The sequence below is a fragment of the Aethalodelphis obliquidens genome, unplaced genomic scaffold (genome assembly GCF_003676395.1).
Source record: "Aethalodelphis obliquidens isolate GAN/ISIS:26980383/991018 unplaced genomic scaffold, ASM367639v1 scaffold12, whole genome shotgun sequence".
Classification (NCBI taxonomy): domain Eukaryota; kingdom Metazoa; phylum Chordata; class Mammalia; order Artiodactyla; family Delphinidae; genus Aethalodelphis; species Aethalodelphis obliquidens.
In genome coordinates, this window is record NW_020837956.1 from 23,452,966 (window position 1) to 23,476,691 (window position 23,726).

Here is a 23,726-nt window from a genome sequence, read left to right on the forward strand (position 1 = left end):
GTCCTGTTTAGTTTTTTTAAAATAGTGAAGAATTTGAAACAAGCTAAACGTCAGTCATGAGGGAAATAGATAAGTAAATGTGGAATATTCACAAGATAAAATACTACAAAAACAATTCAAAGGAACTAACGATCTACAGCATAATGTTAGAACTCAAAAACATAATGTTAAGTTAAAAAAAAAGCAAGTTACAGAATGTTTGATACTGTTTATAGTTTATATAAACATTTAAAAACCATACATGAATACTTCTCTGTATTATTTATGGATACAAATATGTAGTTGGTTTGAGGAATACACTACAAACATGAAAATGGTTGTTTCAGGGTAAATGAATTGGCTGGTAGAACTTAAGGGGTCAAAGGCTACTTTACCAATACAGCTAATATTTTCTTTTTTTTTCAATGATATAATGTACGTATATATAACTTCTTTAAAATTCTTTAAAGCAAAAGTAAGGAGAGATGATGCCTTAATATTAGTTTACTGGGTTAAAATGTTAACGGTTATTAATTCTGTCAAAATATGGGTATTTGTTATATTATTTTTTGCAGTTTAGGCAATGATAGCCAGCATTATTGGCTTAGTAATTTGTATGTATGGTGTTTGTATATTTTTAAACTTTGTTCAATATTGTATACCCTTCTTTTTTTATGTATAGTAATTAGAAATTCATAAATATTCTGTTTGTTTATGTTTATTTTTTAGAAAAAGCAAAGTTATCTCCATCAAGTGCTTTCTCTTCTAGCTTGGTTATTTAAGCCTAGTAAGACACTGATGTACCTGGTAGTAGCTACCTAAATCCATAGGAAAATACTTGTAGCTTGTGTGAGGCTAGCTGAACAAGTCCCAGCATATAAAATGACAGAAAATTAGTTGTCTTTGGTCAAAAGTAAAAAACCCACAGCTTAAATGTGTTCAGAAACAGTAAGTAGCAAATGAAACAAACTGAAATTAAAGGACATTGAGGACAACATTATTGTAATAGAAGCCTTTTTTTCTGTCATTCTGATTGATGTTTAATCCGAAAGCTACCTGATAGTGAAAATGTTTAATCTGCTTGTGAAAATATTTACCAGAAGATGATTTTCTCATGTACAGAGCTTTGTAATCTAATGATTTGTTACCAAAACAAACACAAATTTATTCAACATGTTTTGTTTCATGTTCTCTGAATCCAGAAATTTAACACTCTTTATCGAGAGATGATATCACTGATATTAGTGCTATCTGAGGCAAAATCATTCTTAAACTTCTGAATGTTTGAAGATTCACTACCGAATATTGATATATGATAGGATAAGGATATGGTGGATGAAGTATTGAACAAAATAGGTTATGGTTTTATCTTTGGTTTCTTTTGGTTCTCTTCTCTCATGTTTACTGCAGCATGTTAACTGGTTGCACGACCTCTCAAGAGGTAACACAAATATCACAGGAAGCACAGAGGATGTTTGAGAAAGTTGAGAAGTCCACAAAGCCTATTGTGGCTGCCATCAATGGATCCTGCTTAGGAGGAGGACTTGAGGTACAGATTTATTCCAAAGTCATTGAGACAACGGTCCAGCTCATTGTTGGGATTCACCTGCTGCAAACCTTTAGCTACTATTTTGCCTTAAAAAAAGTTGTTGGGGGAGAATCAGCCTTGTTTTTAGCTACCAAATTTCTGGATAGGTTTTTATCCTTATTCTCGTGGCACAGAGCAAGTGAACCGAAGTGTCATGTTTTCATTTACAAACTGAGAAGATTTTGAACTAGCTCTCTAAGGCCCCTATCAATTCTAAAAAACCTTGTTAAAGTTTGCGAGGCAAAGATTGAGAAGTGTGATTCATGCCGTCGAGCTACTGAAGTCTAGTTGAGACACATAACGCATAATGTTCGTCAAGTGTTTTGTGAGTAGTAAAGATGGTAAATAACACAAGATTTGAGAGAAGAGATGCTTACCAAACTGGAGCATGTAAGAAAGAAGGAGGGGAAAAGAAAATAACATTTATTGAACATTTATCACATGCTGGGTTCTATACTAGACACTTTCACGTGTATTAATTAAGGAAACCTGTGTCTGGTCCTAAAAGATAGGCAGAATTTGATTAACCAGAAAGTAGTGGGAAAACATTCCACATGTGGCATGGTGTGAGCAAAGACAAGGATAAACAAAGCCTAATTAGGGCACGGTAAGTAGGCCTGCTTGATTGAAGAGTCTTTACATCACACAGGGTTTCTTAACCTGTGGTGCATATATAATTATGTGTGCATTTTTCTGTTGAGAGCTTCCATACCTTTCAGCAGATTTTCAAGGAGATCTGCAACCCAAAAAGAGGTTGATAACTTAGGGGAAAGGTACGGAGTAAGGCCAGAAAGGTAAATTGTAGAAAGCATCAAATGCCAGCCTAAGGAATTTCAGTTTATTCTGGGGGCACATTCCTGCTTTATGAGTAATATTTAGATCCTCACATATCCTAAGATGTTACAAACTTACATTTTTTAACACTCTAATTTTCTTTCATTTGTTTGAAGCTTGCCATTTCATGCCAATACAGAATAGCAACAAAAGATAAGAAAACAGTTCTGGGTTCCCCTGAAGTCTTGCTGGGAATCCTACCAGGAGCAGGAGGCACACAAAGGCTACCCAAAATGGTGAGTTTAAGATACCCATGTTAACTTGAGAACCTCGGTCCTATGTGCCCCTTTAGATCTATTTCCTCTGTACAAAAGGTATAATATGGGTATTCATTGTAAAATTTAGAAACTGGACTTCCCTGGTGGCGCAGTGGTTAAGAATCTGCCTGCCAATGCAGGAGACACAGGTTCAAGCCCTGGTCCGGGAAGATCCCACATGCTGCGGAGCAACTAATAAGCCCATGCGCCACAACTACTGAGCCTACACTCTAGAGCCTGTGAGTCATAACTACTAAGCCTGCGTGCCACACTACTGAGCCTGCGCTCTAGAGCCCATGAGCCACAACTACTGAGCCCACGTGCCACAACTACTGAAGCCTGCACACCTAGAGCCCGTGCTCTGCAACAAGAGAAGCCACTGCAGTGAGAAGCCTGCGCACCACAACAAAGAGCAGCCCCCGCTCGCCGCAACTAGAGAAAGCCCGCGTGCAGCAAAAAAGTCCCAACGCAGCCAAAAATAAATAAATAAACAAATAAATAAATAAGTAAAATTTAGCGCTTCCCTTGAGGCACAGTGGTTGAGAGTCCGCCTGCCGATGCAGGGCACACAGGTCCGTGCCCCGGTCTGGGAAGATCCCACATGCCGCGGAGCGGCTGGGCCCGAGAGCCATGGCCGCTGAGCCTGCACGTCTGGAGCCTGTGCTTCGCAACGGGAGAGGCCACAACAGTGAGAGGCCCGCGTACCACACACACACAAAAAAATTAGAAACCAAATACAATGTGAATATATAGGATCAATAACATTTTATTCCTGATATTTGTTTATTTTTTCAATTCTACTTTTTATTTATTTTTTCAATTCCTTGATCAAAATGATTGATCAGGGTCCTTTGTTAGTCCCTGAAGAAGGGAAGAGATAGATAAGATACATGTCTTGCTTTCTGGAACTTACAGTTTAATTTGTTCCTTCTCTGCACAGTATGATCTTACCAGTTTTTCAAATCCCTGGGTCTTATTTCATGATAACTGTTAAGAGGCAGACCTTTCCCCTGATTTGGATGATCTCACTGTTGTATTCTATAGACCCAAAAGAGGCCCATCAGGCTTTTGAATTCTTAAGAAGAAGGGAAGGACAGTCAGACCTGGGGGCTGCAGAGCAATCCTAACATCAAACTCCCTGAACCTCATAGCCTCTGGTACTGTGGGTTCTTCAGGGAAAACAACACTCAGCAGAAATACTCTTTGCAGAGAAGTCGATAGGAGTTGGACATAGAAAAATGGGAAAGTTTATGGTATTTGTTTTCTGATAATAAATAGTGTGCATTCCTTCATAGGAATTGCCAAGAGGATTTACTGAAAGAATGAATAAGCCTATATGTGTATAGAAAATATTGCTGTTTCTTTTGTTTTGTTATAGTTGGTTCTTGAATGTAGCTAGAAGCTGTTCGAGCACCTACATACAAAGCCCTAGTTGAGTTCTCTTTTTGTTAAGTCTAAGATTCTTTCTAAAGACATTGTCAAAACTATGAGATTTCTCAGTCTCTACTAATTCTGGTATAGGAATTTTAAATATACAAATGATAGAGAAGAAACTCAGAATGACATAAATGTACAATTCTAGGAAACATGACATTTTTTCTCTACTTTATCAATCCATAAGACAGAAATCCTACATACTGAATTAAAAGAAGAGATATAAAGACATTTTTAACTTCAGGCGGAGGTTTCTAAAACTAAACTTTACCTAAATGTGTATCAGTATATAAAATTTCGTTGATAGATATATAACATAAAAATCTGGTTTGAGTTTTCTCATTTTAATATTTATTTTGCTCAGTTGGATGATTTGTAAATTGTAATTATCACTGATTTTTTTCCACCTTTGCTCTAATCCTTGCTTGCTTGTTAGGTGGGTGTGCCTGCTGCTTTTGACATGATGCTGACTGGTAGAGGCATTCGTGCAGACAGAGCAAAGAAAATGGGACTGGTTGACCAACTGGTGGAACCACTGGGTAAGTGCTAACATGCTTCAGAATTGAGCCTTATGAAGTTATTTATTTTCTTAAAGAGTTAATATCTTGAATATTGGTCATAGTGAAACCCAAACACTTAAGAAATGAGTCATTATTCTGAAGAGTGAAGTTTTCTAAAAATAGCTAATACTAAATCATTTTCAACATCACCCCAATTTCTATTTTACGTTATTTATAATTGGGACATTAGGAATACAGAATTGAATCAAGTCATTATTTTTGGTTCTTAAATTACCTGTATCATTATCCATGATAACTATTCTTCAGTTTTTTGTGTCTGTTTTAATAATATAATAAACATGTATGAAACAACCAACCTAAGGATATTAATAATGGACATCTACTAATGTGCTGCTTCCTCCCATACAATTTCCTTGCCTCTTCTCATCCAAAGAAACCACTATTCCAGATTGTATGTTCATCACCCTCTTACATTTCTTAAAAATCAGCATTGTTGAGATGTTATTTACATGATAATGAATTTACCAGTGTTTAATGTACAGTTTGCATTTTGACAAACGTATATAGCTATGTAAACACCACCACAATCATACAATAGAACATTTCTAGTATGTATCTTTTTGTGTCTTTCATTTAGCATACTGCTTTTGAGATTCATCCATGTTGTTATATGTCAGCAATGTATTCCTTCTTGTTGCTGAATGTCATTCCATTGTATAGATAAACCATAATTTGTTTATCCGTTCACCAAATGATAGACATTTGAGGTGTTTCCAATTTAGAGCTATTCTAAATAAAGTTGCTATGAACATTCATTGACAAGTCTTTATGTGGAGAAATATTTCATTTCTTTTGGACAAATACTGAAGAGTGAATTGGCTGGACCATATGATAGATGTGCTTATTAGCTTTTAAGAACCTGTCAAACTGTTTTTCCAAAGTGGTTATACCATTTACATTCTTACCAGCAGAGTATGAGAGTTCTAGTTACAACCACTTTGCACGCTCAGTCTTTTTAATTTTAAACATTTCAATAAGAGTGTAGTAATATGTCATTGGGGTTTAATTTGTATTTCCCTAAAGACCAAAGATACCGAACTTATTTCATGTGTTTATTTGCCTTCTGTATATCTTCTGATAAAGTGTTCAAATGTTTTGCCCATTTTGTTTGATTTAGCTGTTTTTCTTATTACTGAGTTTTCAGAGTTCTTTATATATCAGGATATAAGTCCTTTATGAGATTTGTAATTTGCAAATATTTTCTCCCTGTCTATGGCTTGTCTTTTCATTATCTAAGAGTAGAAATTCTTAATTTTGATGAAGTCCAATGTATCAAAGTCTTCTTTTATGGATCATGGTATTGGTGTTTTAGAAATCTTTTCCTAACAAGATTGCAAAGATTTTCTCCTATGTTTTCTTCTGAAAGTTTTGTAGTTTAGCTCTTACATTTTGGTCTGTGCTACTTCAAGTTAATGTTTATGTTTGGTGTGAGGTAAAGATTGAGTTGTTGTTGTTGTTGTTTTTGTTATGTGATTATGAATATCCAAAATGTCCTGGCACAATTTTTTGAGAAGACTCTTCTTTCCCATTGACACCTTGACACCTTGGTGGAAAATTAGTTGATCCTCTGTGTTTGGGTCTATATCTAGGTTTCCTATTTCCAATTTATATGTCTTTACTTAAGACAGTGTCACACTGTCTTGATTATTGTGTTTTATAGTAAATCTTGATATCTGACAGTGTGACCCAACCCTCCACCTTGCTTGTCTTCTTTCAATATCATTTTGCCTATTCTAGTTTCTTTGCATTTACATATGAATTTTAAATCATCTCATCCATATCTACAGAAACATCTGCTAGGATCTTGATTGGAATTCCATTGAATCAATGTATCAATTTGGGGAGAATTGACTTTTTTTTTTTTTTTTTTGCGGTACACGGGCCTCTCACTGTTGTGGCCTCTCCCGTTGCCATAGCTCACGGGGCCCAGCCGCTCCGCAGCATGTGGGATCTTCCTGGACCGGGGCACAAACCCGTGTCCCCTGCATTGGCAGGCGGACTCTCAACCACTGTGCCACTAGGGAAGCCCGAGAATTGACATTTTAAAAATACTGAGTGAAAAAAATAAAAAAAAAAAAAAAAAAAAAATACTGAGTGTTTTCATTATGAACATAATATAACTTTCTGTTTACTAAGGTCATCTTTAATTTCTCTCAGTAGTGTTTTATACTTTTCATTGAACATATCTTGTACACATTTTGTTAAATTTGTACCTAAGTATTTCATACTTTTGTGCCATTATACTTTTTTAACTTTAATTTCTCATTAATTACTAACATATAAATACAAATGATTTTCGTATGTGGACCTTGTATTCTATGATTTTGCTAAATTTATTTATTAGTTCTACTAGGTTTTTCTGTAGATTCCTAAGGATTTTCTACATAAATAATCATGTTATCTACAAATAAAGACATTTTGGCTTCTTCCTTTCCCATCTGGTTGGTGTTTCTTTTTCTTGACTTACTGCAGTGGCTAAGATCTTTAGTACAATATTGATTTGAAGTGAAAGCAGATATTATTAACTTGTTCCAATCTTAAGAGAGACATTCACGTGGATGCTGTAGGGTGTATAATGTTACATAGGTTTTTCATATATACCCTTTATCAGATTGCAGATGTACCTTATTTATAGTTTGCTGAGAACTATATTGCTTTTTCTGCATCTAATGAGATGATTGTTTGGGTTAGTTCTTTTAGTTTATTAAGTAAAGTCATTTACATTGATTTTTGACTATTGAATTCATTCCTGGAATAAACTTCACTTGGTTGTGATGTATTATCCTTTTTATAAAGTGCCGGCTGAATCAGCTAAAATTTTGTGAAGGATTTTTACGTCTGGTCATGAGAGATAATGGTCTCAGGAATAATATTTTTTTTCTTGTGATATTATTGCCTGGTGTTGATATCTGGGTAATTCTGACTTCATAAAATGAGTTGGAAATATTTCTTCCTCTTCAAATTTCTGGAAGATTTTGCATAGAATTGGTGTTATATTTTCCTTAAATCCTCGATAAAATTCACCAGTGAAGTTATATGGACTTGGAGTTTTGATTCTTGGGAAGGTTATAACCTATGAATTCAATTTCCTTAGTAGATATGGGGCTATTCAGGTTGACTATTTCTTTTTTCCTTTTTTTTTTTTTTTTGGCCTTGCCACGTGGCTTGCAGGACCTTAGTTCCCTCACCAGGGATTGAACCCAGGCCCCTGGCCATGAAAGCACCAAGTCCTAACCATTGGACCACCAGGGAATTCCCAGGTTCACTATTTCTTTTTTCTTTCTTTCCTTTTTTTTCTTTTAATTGGAGTATAGTTGATTTACAATGTTGTGTTAGCTTTGGGTGTACAGCAAAGCAAATCACCATACATTTACTTATATCCACTCTTTTTTAGATTCTCTTCCCATACAGGTCACCACAGAGCATTGAGTAGAGTTCCCTGTGCTACACAGCAGCAGGTCCTTATTAACTATCCATTCTATACATAGTAGTGCAGGTTCACCATTTCTTTTCTTTTTTTTTTTAATTTTTAAAAAAAATTTATTTAATTAATTTTTTTGCTGTGTTGGGTCTTCATTGCTGTGCACGGGCTTTCTCTAGTTGCGGTGAGTGGGGGCTACTCTTCGTTGAGGTGCGCAGGCCTCTCATCGTGGTGGTGTCTCTTGTTGCGGATCACGGGCTCTAGGCGAGCAGGCTTCAGTAGTTGTGGCATGTGGGTTCAGTAGTTGTGGCTCGCAGGCCCAGTAGTTGTGGCGCATGGGCTTAGTTGCTCTGCGGCATGCGAGATCTTTCCAGACCAGGGCTCGAACCCATGTCCCTTGCATTGGGAGGCGGATTCTTAACCACTGCACCACCAGGGAAGCCCCAGGTTGGTTCACCATTTCTTGAGTGAGCTGTAGTTGTTTGTTTTGCAAAGATTTTGTCCATTTCATTTAAATTGACAAATTTATTTCAATAAAGTTGTTCAGGGACTTCCCTGGTGACTCAGTGGATAAGACTCCACACTCCCAATGCAGGGGCCCTAGGTTTGATCCCTAGTCCGGGAACTAGGTCCCACATGCATGCTGCAACTAAGAGTTGGCATGTCACAACTAAGGAGCCTGCCTTCTGCAGCTAAGACCCAGCACAACCAAATAAATAAATAAATATTTTTTCAAAAGTTAAAAAAAAATAAAGTTGTTCATAATACTTTATTATTATTCTTTTCATATCTTTACACTCTATAATGATGCTCCTCTTTCATTCCTGATATTGCTAATTTGTGTCTTCTGTTTTTTCCCTGATGAGTCTGGCTAGAAATTTATCAGTTTTATTGATCTTTTCTAAGAATCAGCTTTTAATTCCATTGGTTTTGTTTGCTGTTTTATTGATTTCAGCTGTCTTATTATTTATTTCTTTCTGCTTGCTTTTGGATTTAATTTGCTCTTCTTTTTCTAGTTTCTTACTAGAAACTAGTTTCTTTCATTGATTTTAGGCCTTTCTTCTTTTCTAACATAAGCATTAAAGCTATATATTGGGAATTCCGTGGCGGTTCAGTGGTTAGGACTTGGCACTTTCACTCCTGGGGCCTGGGTTCAATCCCTGGTTGGGAAACTAAGATCCTGCAAGCCGTGCGACACAGCCAAAAAAAAAAAAAAAAGACAAAAAAAGCTATACATTTTCTTCTTGGCATTGCTTTATCTGCATGTTTTAATGTTATGTTTTCAGTTCCATAAAGGTCAAATATTTTCAGATTTCTCTAGTGATTTCTTCTTTGGCCCATGTATAATTTAGAAGTATGTTGTTTAATTTCCAAATATTTGGGGATGATTCAGATATCTTTCTGTTATTGGTTTCTAGTTGAATTCTGCTGTGATCAGAGTATAGTCGATCCTTATTATTTGAGGTTCCCTGTCTGTGAATTTGCCTACTCACTAACATTTGTCATAACCCCAAAAGTGATACTCGTGGTTCTTTTGCAGTCATTCATAGACACGTACAGAGTGGCAAAAGATTCAAGTCTCCCAACGCACATGTTCCCAGCTGAAGTCAAACAAGGCACTGTCTGCCTTCTCATTTCAGCTTTTATAAAACCAGCAAGTGTCCTTTCCATGGTCTATTTACTGCCACGTTTTCCTCATTTTGTGCTTTTTGTTTGTGATTTTGCTGTTTAAAATAGTGAGAGCTAGGAGTGGAAAAGAATTGAGTCAGAGTGAGGGAAAATGTCTTTAAGGTTTCTCTTTACTCCCCCAGTAAGGAGGCCTTAGCAGAGGTACCTGAAGAAGACCTCGGTTGAAGGTCCCATATAAAGAGACTTAGGAATGAAGGCACATGGGCTCGGAATGAAAATGTATGTGAGAGCATAGCCAGTCAGGGAGACCTGAGTCATTGACTGCAACTCCCATTAAAGACTGCAGTGCGTCGGCTGGGCACCAAGTCTGGTATGGGAAGGACAGCTTTCTCCATGATGCCTGCGAGGCCTGTAATTGCCTTTGCTTGGACCTGAAATATCACATAGGTTTTTGGTTAGGCCTGGACCCCTCAATTTCTGCAAATAGTCATGTGGCCATAACAGGTATTTATAATTACCTACTTCTACCCATTCCATATTTCCTTTGCCCTTAGGGAGTACCTCAGCTGGTCACGGTTCTTTGTCTGGTAGGGTGACCTTCATTCCTAAAAGGTCTGGGCCACTAGCAGTCCTGCATGAATTGGATTGTTGTAATTTTCCACTAAATAATTGTAGGTCACAGTAGCCCTAAGAGACACCCCAGGAGATCTCCCATATTTGAGACATACTCTCCCTTACCTTCATTGTAGTAGCAACCCAACTTCCCCTGGTAATCAGGATTAATCACCCCAGCCAGTATAGTAATCCCTTCTCTGCCTGTTTCAGAGGCATGAGGGGCCCAGAGTGACCAGATGGCAGTCTCATCTTCCAGTTCAATAGAATCATTGTTATGTCTCCTGATGGACTTTGGAACTAAATCCTCTAGACCAGCAGAACCTAAGGTTGTAGGACAGAAGCACATTCTTTGTTGGTAGATCACTAGGGGTAGTAGCAGAGCCATCTCTATATGTACTTCTGGATTCCTGGACCCGTGAATCCTTGCTATGGAAGATACGACACCGTATATTGGAGGTTGATTTAGAGCATATACAGGATCCTAGGTGATACTGCCCTAGCCTTACAAAGTATTACCACCTACCTAGTGCTCTGAGTCTTTAAAAGTCTATTCCAACATTCTCTCAATCCAGCTGCTTCACGGTGATGGGGCACGTGGTGAGTTCAGTACATTTCATGAGCATGGCCCATTGCCACACTCCATTTACTGTGAGGGGAGTTGCTTGATCAGAAGCAGTGTTGTGTGGGATACGTGATGGTGGATAAGGCATTCCATAAGTCCACAAATGGTAGTTTTGGCAGATGCATTGCATGCCAGGAAGGCAAATTCATACCCGCAATAAGTGTCTATTCCAGTAAGAACAGAGTGCTGCCCTTTCCATAACAAAAGCAGTGCAGTGTAGTCAATCTGCCAGAATGTTGATCACCTTGGGAGGGTCCTGGTATGAGACAATCAGTGTTGGTCTGTGCTGCTGATTGGGCACTGAACAGTGATTGCACCCAGGTTGGCCTTGGTGAGTAGTTGTTGCTAAGCCCACGCACAGCCTCCATCCCTGCCATCATGGCCACTTTGTTCATGAGCCCATTGGGCAGTGACAGGGGTGACTGGGGAAAGAGGCTGACTGGTATCCACAGGATGGATTATCTTTTCCACTCGATCATTAAAATCCTCTTTGAGATCACCCCTTGTTGACCATTCACATGAAACACAAATATTTTCACATTCTTTGCTGAGTTTTCTCTTTCCCAGTCAGCTGCTCATAGGGAACTTCCATGAGGCCATAGGTGCAGGCTGAGAGAGAGAAGCAGGAGTAAGGGTATTTTGGCCACTTCCTCATGCAACTTGTACCTTTAGGGTCTGCTCAAGCCCAGTCTCATGTATACCACTTCCATTTGATAATGGAGTGCTGTTGCGCACACCCAGCTTTATGGCTTAGTGGGTTAGACAGCATCCATTTCATGACAGGCAGCTCAGATCACATAGTAACTTGGCCCATGGTTAAGCTTAGAGTCTCCACTAAGGCCCAGTAGGAAGCTAAAAGCTGTTTCTCAGCAGGATAGTAATTATTAACAGAGGATGGTAGGGCTTTGCTCCAAATTCCTAAGGATCTGTACTCTGATTCGCCTGTAGGGCCTGCCAACGACTCCAGACAGCATCTCTGTCTACCACTGATGCTTCAGGCGCCTTCAGGTCTGAATCGTATGGTCTAAAGAGCAGAACAGCTATTCTAGTCCTAAGCCCAACTCAAAACTAGCAGCCTTCAAGTTACTCAGTAAAGGGGCTAGAGTAGCACATCCAAAAAAGATGTTGCCTCCAAAATCCACTAGGTGTTGTGCCTGTTTTTTGTGGTGGGAGGGGCCAGATGCAACAACTTATCCTTCACCTTAGAAGGAATGTCTCAGCATGCCCCATACCACTGGACCCCTAGAAATTTCACTAAGATGGATATGTCTAGAGTGGTTGGTACTTCCAGCTCACCAGGTCCATTCAGCATAATATCATCAATGTAACGAACTGGCATGGTATCTTTTGGAAGGAAAAGGCAATCAAGGTCCCTGTGGGCTAAATTATGACTTATGGATGTAGAACTGATCACTCCTGAGGTAAGACAGTAAGGGTATATTGCAGGCCTTTCCAGCTGAAAGCAAACTGCTTCTGGTAGTCTTTACTACCAGCTATCAAGGAAAAAAGCACTTTCCAGATCAGCAAATACACAAGAGGTAAAAGGAGATGTGTTAACTTGCTCAGGCAATGAAATTGCATCTGGAATACCAGCGGCAGTTGCCGTTACCACCTGATTAAGTTTACCATAGTCCACTGTCATTCTGCAGGAGCCATCTGGTTTCTGCACAGGCCAAAAATATATAAATTGAATGAGGATGCAGTGGGAATCACCACTCCTGCATCTTTCAAGTCCTTAATGGTGGCACCAGTCTCTGTAGTCCCTCCAGGAATGCAGTATTACTTTTATTTTACTATTTTTCTGGGTAGAGGCAGTTTTAGTGGCTTTCACTTGGCCTTTCCCACTATAGTAGTCCTTATTCCACAGGTCAAGGAGCTAGTTGCTGAGGATATCTATTTCAATCGTGCATTCTGGAAGTAACCAAAGGATGAGTTCAGGAACCCACTAGGCCCACTGAGATAGAACTGAGCTAATAATCCTTTTATCACATGACCTTATAAACTCCTGTCCTGTCTGGTGGATCACAATAACATTTTGAGTCTTTTGGAATTACTCTCAGTTCCGAGCCAGTGTCCAGTAATCCCCCAAAAGTCTGATTATTTCCCTTTCCTCAAGGTAAATGACCATAGAGTCCCTTTGGGGAAGATTAACAGTATAATTCCCTCAAGGAGCTACAACCTCCCCTTTATTCAAGGGGTTCTGGGTCTTTAAACTGGCTCATTTCTGAGAATTGATGAGGGCAATGACTTTCTCTTTCCTTTCTTTTTTAAAAAAACAATTATTTATTTATTTATTTTTGGCTGCGTTGGGTCTTCGTTGCTGCGCACGGGCTTTGTGTAGTTGTGGGAGTGGGGGCTACTCTTTGTTGCGGTGCTCAGGCTTCTTATTGCGGTGGCTTCCCTTGTTGCGGAGCACGGGCTCTAGGCGTGCGGGCTTCAGTAGTCGTGGCTCGCAGGCTCTAGAGTGCAGGCTCAGTAGTTGTGGCGCACAGGCTTAGTTGCTCCGTGGCATGTGGCATCTTCCTGGACCAGGGCTCGAACCCATGTCCCCTGCATTGGCAGGCGGATTTTTAACCACTGCGCCACCAGGGATGTCCGATGACTGTCTTTGGTAATTCACGTTATTCTTAGGTTTACTAGACCTAGAATTCTGAATCCAGTGGGCCACCCATCATCTGTTTCTTTCCTAGGAATGCCATGATAAACTAGCCAACGCCATAGGTCTCCACAAGTCAAACTATTCTGATTACTATTTACTTTGGCTCTGCTCTCCATTTTGGTAGCCATGCCCCATTTGCTTTTGGCAATTGAGTGTTGCTCCTTGGCCCCTGCCACCCCAGAATCCCATTATCCCCACTGCATTTAGGGATCCTAGTTGATGGTAGCAGTTCCCACTGTAATTTCTGACCTACAGAGAGGAGCAACCACAGAGCTCTTCAAGGATGCTGGGACTCCCCTCCTAAGTTGATTTCTCTTGGTCGTGGTGAAAGGTGTGTCCTCTGACCCTTCCAGGGGGGCTGAGCAGGTCCAGCATGATAAATCCAGGCTAACATTCCAGTTTCCTTAAGCCTTTTAATATTTCCTCTACCATACCAACATGGTTCTGGCATTTTGGCTTCGTTCAGTACTGCTTGTTTTCTATATGTCCCATCTGTTCTTTGTTCCTTTTTTCTTCTTTCTGCTTTCCTCTGGATTAATCTTTTTTTTTTTTTTTTTAGGGGGGGGCCGTGCCATGTAGCATGAGGGATCTTAGTTCCCCGAGCAGGCATTGACCCCATCTGCCCTGCAGTGGAAGCACAGAGTCCTAAACATGGGACTGCCGGGGAATTCCACCCAGATTAATCATTTTTTATCTTCACTGTTGGACTTTTACTTTGCTTTACCCTTTTAATGGTTGCTCTAGGGTTTACAGCATACATCTTTTTTTTTTTTCTTCTTATTTGTTTATCTTTGGCTGCGTTGGGTCTTTGTCGTTGCACGCGAGCTTTCTCTACTTGCGGCGAGTGGGGGCTATTCTTCATTGCAGTGCTCTGGCTTCTCATTGGGATGGCTTCTCTTGTTGCAGAGCACGGGCTCTAGGTGCGCAGGCTTCATTAGTTGTGGCACACGGGCTCAGTAGTTGTGGCTCGCGGGCTATAGAGTGCAGGCTCAATAGTTGTGGTGCATGGGCTTAGCTGCTCCGTGGCATGTGGGATCTTCCCGGACCAGGGCTTGAACCTGTATCCCCTGTGTTGGCAGGCAGATTCTTAACCACTGTGCCACCAGGGAAGTCCAGCATACATCTTTAACATGTAATCTGTCTTGATATATCATTTCACATGTAAGGTAGGAACCTTTAAAGGGTATACTTTCATTTCCCCCCATTCTTTTGCTATTCTTGTTATACTTCTGCATGTATTATACATTCCTTAGCGTATTACTATTTTTGTTTTAAACAATTATCTTTTAAAAAGATTTAAAAAATGAGATGATTCTTTTCTGTTTACTCATATATTTATCATTTTTGGTGCTCTTTATTCTTTGTATAGATCCAGGTTCCCATCTGGCTTGATTTTCCTCCAACCTGAAGAACTTCCTTTAACATGCTCTATAGTGTAGGTCTGCCGGCAGTTAATTCTCTCACTTTTTGATTTGTTTGAAAAAGTCTTCATTTTCGAAAGGTATTTTTGATAGGTATAGAATCCCAGATTTCCAGTGTTTTCCTTTTGGTACTGTATAGATATCTACATTGTGTTGTCGCTTGCATAATTTCTGAGGAAAAGTCTGTTGTCATTTTTATCTTTGGTCATCTGTATATAATGTGTCTTCTCCACTCCTACCCCAATCCTCCCCAAACTGCTCTCACGTTTTCCCTTTATTACTGATTTTAGCAATTTATTTATGATGTGTCTTGGTGTGTGTGTGTGTTTTAAATGTTTGCTATACATGGGATTCATTGAGCTTCTTAGATAGTGAGCTTGGAGTTTTCATCAAAATTGGAAACTTTTTGGCTATTTCTTTTTTTTTTTTTTTTTTTTTTTGCGATACGCAGGCCTCTCACTGCTGTGGCCTCTCCAACTGCGGAGCACAGGCTCCGGACGCGCAGGCCCAGCGGCCACGGCTCACGGGCCCAGCCGCTCCGCAGCATGTGGTATCCTCTCAGACCGGGGCACGAACCCGTGTCCCCCGCATCGGCAGGTGGACTCTCAACCACTGTGCCACCAGGGAAGCCCTTGGCTATTTCTTTAAATATTTTTCCATCTCCTCTACTGCTTTTCTTTCCTTTGTTGTTGTTGTTGTTCAGGGTGATTTTTCTTTAATTTTTATTTTATATTGGAATATAGTTGATTAACAATGTTGTGTTAGTTTCAGGTGTACATCAAAGTGATTCAGTTATACATATACATGTATCTATTCTTTTTCAAATTCTTTTCCCATTTAGGTTATTACAGAATATTGAGCAAGGTTCCCTGTGCTATACAGTAGGTCCTTGTTGGTTATCTATTTTAAATATAGCAGTGTGTACATGTCAATCCCAAACTCCCCATCTATCCCTCCCACCCTCCCATCCCCCCTGGTAACCATAAGTTCATTCTCTACATCTGTGAGTCTGTTTCTGTTTTGTAAATAAGTTCATTTGTATCAAATTTTTTTTTTTTAGATTCTGAATACAAGCAATATCATATATTTGTCTTTCCCTGATTTACTTCATTTAGTGTGATAATCTCCAGGTCCACCCATGTTGTTGCAAATGACATTATTTCCTTCTTGTTTTTTTTTATTTCCTTCCTTTTAATGGCTAAGTAATATTCCATTGTATATATGTACCACATCTTCTTTATCCATTCATCTGTCAATGGACATTTAGGCTGCTTCCATGTCTTGGCTATTATAAACAGTGCTGTGGTGAACATTGGGGGTGCACATATCTTTTGAACCATGTTTTTCTCTGGATATATGCCCAGGAATGGGATTGCTGGATCATATGGTAACTCTATTTTTTACTTTTTTAAGGAACCTCCATACTGTTCTCCATAGTGGCTGTACCAATTTACGTTCCCACCAACAGTGTAGGAGGGTTCCCTTTTCTCCACACCCTCTCCAGCATTTATTGTTTGTACATTTTTTGATGATGGCCATTCTGCTTGGTGTGAGATGATAATTTCATTGTAGTCATGATTTGCATTTCTCTAATAATTAGCTATGTTAAGCATCTTTTCATGTGCCTCTTGGCCATCTGTATGTCTTCTTTGGAGGAATGTCTATGTAGGTCTTCTGCCCATTTTTTGATTGGGTTGTTTGGTTTTTTGATATTGAGCCACATAAGCTGTTAGTAAATTTTGGAGATTAATCCTTTGTCGGTCACATTGTTTGCAAATATTTTCTCCCATTCTATGGGTTTTTTTGTTTTGTTTATGGTTCCTTTTGCTGTGCAAAAGTTTTTGAGTTTAATTATGTCCCATCTGTTTATTTTTGTTTTTATTTCCATTAGTCTAGGAGGTGGATCGAAAAAGATGTTACTGTGATTTATGTAAAAGAGTGTTCTGCCTACGTTTTACTTTAAGTTTTATAGTATCCCGTCTTACATTTGGGTCTTTTATCCATTTTGAGTTTATTTTTGTGTATGGTGTTAAAGAATGTTCTAATTTCATTTCTTTTACATGTAGCTGTCCAGCTTTCCCAGCACCATTTGTTGAAGGGACTGTCTCTCCACCATTGTATAGTCTTGCATCCTTTGTAGTACATTAATTGACCATGGGTGCGTGGGTTTATTTCTGGGCTTTCTATCCTGTTCTGTTGATCTATATTTCTATTTTTGTGCCAGAACCATACTATTTTGATGATTATAGCTTTGTAGTATGGTCTGAAGTTAGGGAGCCTGATTCCTCCAGCTCTGTTTTCTTTCTCAAGATTACTTTGGCTATTTGGGGTCTTTTGTGTCTCCATACAAATTGTAAGATTTTTTGTTGTAGTTCTGTGAAAATTTGATAGGGATTGCATTGAAGCTGTAGATTGCCTTGGGTAGTATAGTCATTTTGACAGTACTGATTCTTCCTATCCAAGAACATGGTATATCTTCCCATCTGTTTGTGTCATCTTCGATTTCTTTCATCAGTGTCTTATAGTTTTCAGAGTACAAGTCTTTTGTCTCCTTAGTCCCCTACCCCTTTCCTGAGACTTCAGTCTCACATATTTTAGATTACTTGATATTGTCCCAAAATGAAGCTCTGTTTCTCTTTTTCAGTCTGTTTATATTTCTCTTGCCATGTATTCAAGTTTCCTGATCTTTTCTTCTTCACAGTATAATTTGCTATTAATCCAATTGCCTATATTTTTTGTTTCAGATATTGTTTTTTTCTCATATTTAGAAGTAATAGTTGATTCATTGTCACATCTTCAATTTCTCTTCATTATGTTTCTGTTTTCCTCTGCCTTCTTTAACATATGGCATGAATTCACAGTAACCTTTCTAACATTGTGTCTGCTTATCCTATCTTTTTTTTTTGCGGTACGCGGGCCTCTCACCGTCATGGCCTCTCCCACTGCAGAGCACAGGCTCCGGACGCGCAGGCTCAGCGGCCATGGCCCACGGGCCCAGCTGCTCCGTGGCACGTGAGATCCTCTCGGACCGGGGTACGAACCCATGTCCCCTGCATCGGCAGGCGGACTCCCAACCACTGCACCACCAGGGAAGCCCTATCCTATCTTTTCAATTCTGCACCTGTTTCTATCGGTCAGTTTGTCTCCTAGCTGTAGGCCATGTTTTTCTTGCTTCTTTTCATGCCTTTATGTTGGTTCTTTCGCTGGCCTCAGGTAGTTTCCTCTCATGCATGTGCAGAATGATACTTCGCCTTAGTTTCAAGGGGCCCCTCTGTAGATCTCTGGAGCTCTCCTTTTGTGTAGCAACTGCTCTCCAGTATTCTTCCGTAATTCCAGCATTACATTATGACTTTTGCGGACCCTGTGCGCTTTTGTCATTCAGACGTTTGGGGCTTAGTTCATTTTCTTCCTCCTCCACGGAGGCTGAAAGTAGGGCAAATGTCTTAAGGTGGAGAATGGTTGCATATTGTTGCAGGCTTCTCCCTCTACTGGGATTTTGTTCCCTATACACCATAAGAAGGCACAAGATTGGCTTTTCAACCTCAGCCACCTCTCGCTCCAGTGTGGCTCTTACAAGCCTTTGACTGAGAGCCTGGTAAGTGTCTGTTTTCATAGCTGTGTGAAAACAGCCTTTGGCTCTTCTGAGTCTTTGTCTCCTGCCTCCAGCAAGTTTGGTGTCAGGCTCTGCCTCAAGCGAAAAATCAGGTGCATGTTTTTGGCATGTCCCTCTTTCTGTACAAGTACTGCATGTGCTAAACATTATGACACTATAAGAGATTTCACTCTAGCTTCCAGCCTCTTGCACCACCTTAGAACTTCACAAATGTTCCATGCGGGAAAACTAGCTTTGCGTCTGGTTTCTTCTAGTACTGACTTGTTGTGTATGACCACCAAAAACTCTGTTCATTTCACTTTCCCTCAGTAGCATCCTTCTGCTTGAGCCAAGTCCAATCTTCAGCCCACACCCAAAAGCATCATGTACCCCCAGGAAAGACAATGTCCAGCAATCATCAGTTCACATTGGACAGGCTCTTCCCTCTCTGGAATTCTGTTCATATAACCTTTGTTGCTTCCACAGCTCTCCAGTGTCTTTACAAATGTGATTTTTCAATTGATTTTTTGTTTTCCAGTTTTGCAGCAAGAAAACAGGCCTCATGAGACATAATACATCCTACTCAGAAGTGGAGGCCAGACTTAAATAGGGCTTAAGACTTGTTTTCTACCAGGAGGAGGTTGTTGCACCTTCGCTCAGTGTGACTTCTCTTTTTGAGTCCATAGTTCATGACATTGCCACCTACCGGTCTCTAGTCAGACTTAGAAAGCTGCGCTGAAAGTGGGTGCTGGAGCCTTCGGCTTTGGCCTGCCTGGGTTTGGCCCACCTGGGACTGATCCAAGCCTGATTTACATTCCAGTCTGTTGTGTTCATCTTTACAGGACCAGGAATAAAACCTCCAGAGGAACGGACAATTGAATACCTAGAAGAAGTTGCAATTACTTTTGCTAAAGGACTAGCTGATAAAAAGATCTCTCCAAAGAGAGACAAGGGATTGGTAGAAAGTGAGTGTCATTATTAAAGAACTAAGGCAAAGCTTCTTTCCCGGGAATTTAATTTTATTTTCTATAAATCCGAAATGAGGAAGAGGTAAGTGCATTATTTACTCTTAAGTGTAAAGTCAACCTTAAAGGATGCAATAACTCTTCTCTAGGCTCAAGTCCTGGACCTTACACTGGTTAAAGACATTTTTTTTTAATTTTTTATTTTGGAAAATTTTAAATAATACCAAAATAGAATAATGTAACAGTGTAATAAACACCCATGTACCCAACACCAAGCTTTAATACTTATCAACTAATGTTTAAAGAAGTGCTTAGGTTGAAATTTAGATTGTTTATGTCAGAGTAAAGAGCAGTTCTTTCAGATGGCTAGAATCACTGCGTTTTTATGGAGTTTACAGAACAAACTAACAAGGGAGGCTGGGCTCTTTCCAGTAAGGATCTAAAAGCATTTTACCTTACAGAATTGACATCGTATGCCATGAGTATTCCATTTGTCAGGCAACAGATTTACAAAAAGGTGGAAGAAAGAGTACGAAAGCAGACCAAAGGCCTTTATCCTGCACCTCTGAAAATAATTGATGTGAGTTTTTACCCCGTACTCCCACATTTCTCATGTTTCTTCCCTTTGTCTAGAGCAAGAACTCTTCATTGCCATTCTGCACCATGTTTGCCAGTACTGAAGTTCCTCATGCTGCTATCAAAGTACTTACCAAAAATAACACAAGAGCATAGCAAGCTATGAGGATTTATATAAATGGATATTTGGGGAAAATTAGTGCCAGGCATACTTTTTAGCTGATGAGCTTAAAATTACCAGTTATAAACCAAGAAAGGAACCTATGTCATATCAGTATAACAAAACCAGTAAAATATTGGACATTAATTAAGAGGTAGTTGAAACAAAATTAATGGCTGTATTCTGTCCTTAGTCAAAACCATTGTCATTACCTAAAATGTCTCATTGACTTTCCATTGCCATAATTATGAAAAAGATGTAATGATATAGAGAAGTTCTGGAAAAGCTCAAGGAGGATGATTAAAATGATCACAGAGTTGAAGTAACATCTGTCTCAAGGTAGACTTTAAAACTTATAAAATCTTCAATCTGGAAAGTCCCAGATCGAAAGAGCAATAATTGAAGACAAGATCAATAATCAAAGATTTCAGAATTGGAGAATGAATTAGTCAACAGGTATATTTTGAGCCAAAGACACCAAAGTATATAAAATATGAAACGTGGTCCCCTACTTCCATTCACCTCACACAGTCTGGGTTGGGGAGACGAAACACATATATGTGGTAAGGCAGATGGCAGGACGGGGCGGTATGCAGCTGCATAGGGTTAACGCCACCTAACTGGGACAGAGGAAGTTTGCTAAATTCACTGAGGAGGGAACGATCCCTGAAATTGTTAGAGAATACATGATGAGAAAACCAGGTAGGATGGGCATTTTGAGCAAAGTTACAGAAGCTGGAAAGCATGAGGCTCTTCAAGGAACATCAAATCAGATCAGTTTTTGTAGGAGGATAATGCAGTGTCTTCAGAAAGGCAGACCGAAGGTGGATTTCAAAAGGTAGACAGTAATTAATTAAGAAATTTCATCTTTGTCCTATATAGATCATAGAGAACCATTTTCATGGCAGTGAGTAAAAATGGATTAGAAACAGAGACAAAGTAGATCAATGAACTAGGAAACTGTTCTGGTAATTCAGACTTGAAGTTTGAATAAGACCCCGAAATAGAATAGTAAAAGCAACAATACGAAGGTAGTAAGAGACTTGCCAAAGAGAGTTAGGAGTCAAGGTTTAGAAGTGTTGAGATTAGGTATTCAGGAAATTCAAGCAATAGTAGTTTAGACAGAGAAGTCGATTAAGGATATAGATTGATTTATTTGGTTTTTTTTTTAATCAGCATTAAATTATGGTGATTGAATACAGGGTTATTTCTTTTATACTTGCTATTGTACTTAGGTTAGTACTTACCCCAAATGTTAAATTGAATTTCATGGAGTTCATGATTAATGTGATAAACTAAATGATGTTCCTGAGGAAGAATAAATAGAGGGGGAAATGGGCTGCAAGTGGAACTTTGGGGACCTGCCCACATTTGGAGAACAGGAGAGGAGCCGGAAGAATAATTCAAGCAGGAGGGAAGGGAGTTAAGAGGAAAAGGTAAACCTATTATTGGACTCAGAAAGGGGTGATGACAACTCTTTCTCTGACAAAATAACAGGATTCAAAGGATAAGGAGGTGGAGTTTGAGCTGTGGAACCTCTGTGCTCTTTTCCTATTCTGACTTCTTAATGCTCTTTCCTTCTGTTTTATTTCCTTCCATTGTATACTAGGTTGAGCAGTAGCCTCAGAGATGGAGAATTAAGTCAGTCTTAAGCAATAAGGCACTCCGTCCTCTTCTCTTTCTCACTCCAGTCTAGACTTTTGACTTACTCTTTGAAGACTAACAACACTAGCCACTTTTTTCAGCATTACTGTGTATCTTGCCAATCGATTCCAACAAGGAATAAGTACTTTATCTGTTTTTTAGGTAGTGAAGACTGGGATTGAGCAAGGGAGTGATGCTGGCTATCTCTCTGAATCTCAGGTAAAATTATTTCCTTTCAGTGTTTTATTATTAGAGACAAAAGCGAGATCCACAATGCTGTGTAAAACTGAAAAAAGGTAAAGTATTCAAAGCCTAGTAAAAAAATGTTTTCTTCCAGTGGTTGTCATTTCTTACGATTAATCTCAGTGAGCAAGTAGGTGCTAAGAAAACCATAGTAGTCCCCAGATATTTGAACTTGCTCTCAATAAGGAGGGTGTAACTAGGAAAAGCAGGGCAGAGTTAGAATCCTTTCAAAAGGAATCATTTGGACTTTTTGTTCTGTAGTTGGGCTGGTTTTGTTGTGATAAAGTGAGTACATTGGTACAAAAATACGGTTCTTGTTAGAGCCTGGAGATAAACCTGTGAAGCCCAGCCTTCCTTTGGTGAATTAGGAAATGAAGGGAAATGTTTTGCACCCACTAAGACAAGAAAACAGAGCAACACACGAACCAACCTCACCCCTTCCACTTCCTAACGAGTTGGTGGTATTGTAGATTTTAGTTGTTTGGGTTGTTTTGAAGTTTTAAGCAATCATTGAAGGATGACTGCTCTTCAGTAATAGAGTAAAAGATATCTGAAGAGCTCAGGACAAGTTCCAGAGAAAACATTTCTTATACTGGGTTGCTTACTGCAGTGCACTCTGATTAATTCTTTTACATTATCACCAGGTACACATATACATATGTACAGAAAGATTGAAGCATATTTCCCAAAATAATTAGCCTGTACACTGTACTCAGTATTTTCTATTTATTCTACTTATCACAACCTGCTAAATTCAAGACCACTGATAGATTTCTACCCGTGGTTTGAAAATCACTGGTTTATTGAATAGAGCCTACTTTGCCAAGATTAGTAGAACATTGTTTCATGTTCTCTTCAGACATGAAGGCAACATTATTAGAGGGATTCCTTCTTTTAAGTGCTGTTTGCAACCATGTAAGCATACCAGTAAATTCTAGTAATATTGATGATGGTAATAGCTAACATTGAGGCCCAGTCATTTTATTAGTGTTTTCATTTATTTCCCACAACAATACTGTAAAATAGGTATTGTTTTTCCCATTTTAAGGATGAAGAAAGCTTCACAACTGGGAAATGGCAGGGCCAGTCTTTAAACTCAGTTCTTTCAAATACAGACTCTAAATCTCATGCCCTTTCCCACTAAGTTGAGACTTGTTCTCTGTAAGTGTTAAGGTCCTTTTAAAGTGGCAGATATCACATGGGGCAGCCTGCTACCCTGGAAGGAGAACTGGAGTTGGGAGTCATACTGCCTGGGTTCAAGTTCTGTTTCTGCCCCTTTGAGGCAGTGTGGCTTTGAGCGAGGTCAAGTTCTGAGCCTCCTCTTCCCAGTCTTTAAAATGAGAGAGGTGGTTGAGATGATTGGTCCATTTTGGCTCTGACACTCTAATTCCATGATAAAAGTTACCACAGCCTCTGGTGTAGAGAATCTGAGAGCTCAGTTATATCCAGAACCTTTCAAAGCAGTAGTTGGAAGTGGAACAGATGAGGAGAGTTAAAGAAAGATGC

The 23,726-nt window shown here is 39.3% G+C and overlaps 1 protein-coding gene across 1 annotated transcript in view; it reads left to right on the top strand.

Moving 5' to 3' along the window:
* The window catches only part of HADHA (hydroxyacyl-CoA dehydrogenase trifunctional multienzyme complex subunit alpha), a 54,582-nt gene that overhangs the window by 7,517 nt on the left and 23,339 nt on the right, over positions 1–23,726 (top strand). The window contains exons 5-10 of the mRNA XM_027113640.1: positions 1,390–1,528; positions 2,518–2,637; positions 4,529–4,631; positions 19,475–19,597; positions 20,059–20,177; positions 22,140–22,196. Of these exons, the coding sequence (XP_026969441.1) occupies positions 1,390–1,528; positions 2,518–2,637; positions 4,529–4,631; positions 19,475–19,597; positions 20,059–20,177; positions 22,140–22,196 (661 nt within the window). The remainder of the gene's footprint in view (positions 1–1,389; positions 1,529–2,517; positions 2,638–4,528; positions 4,632–19,474; positions 19,598–20,058; positions 20,178–22,139; positions 22,197–23,726) is intronic.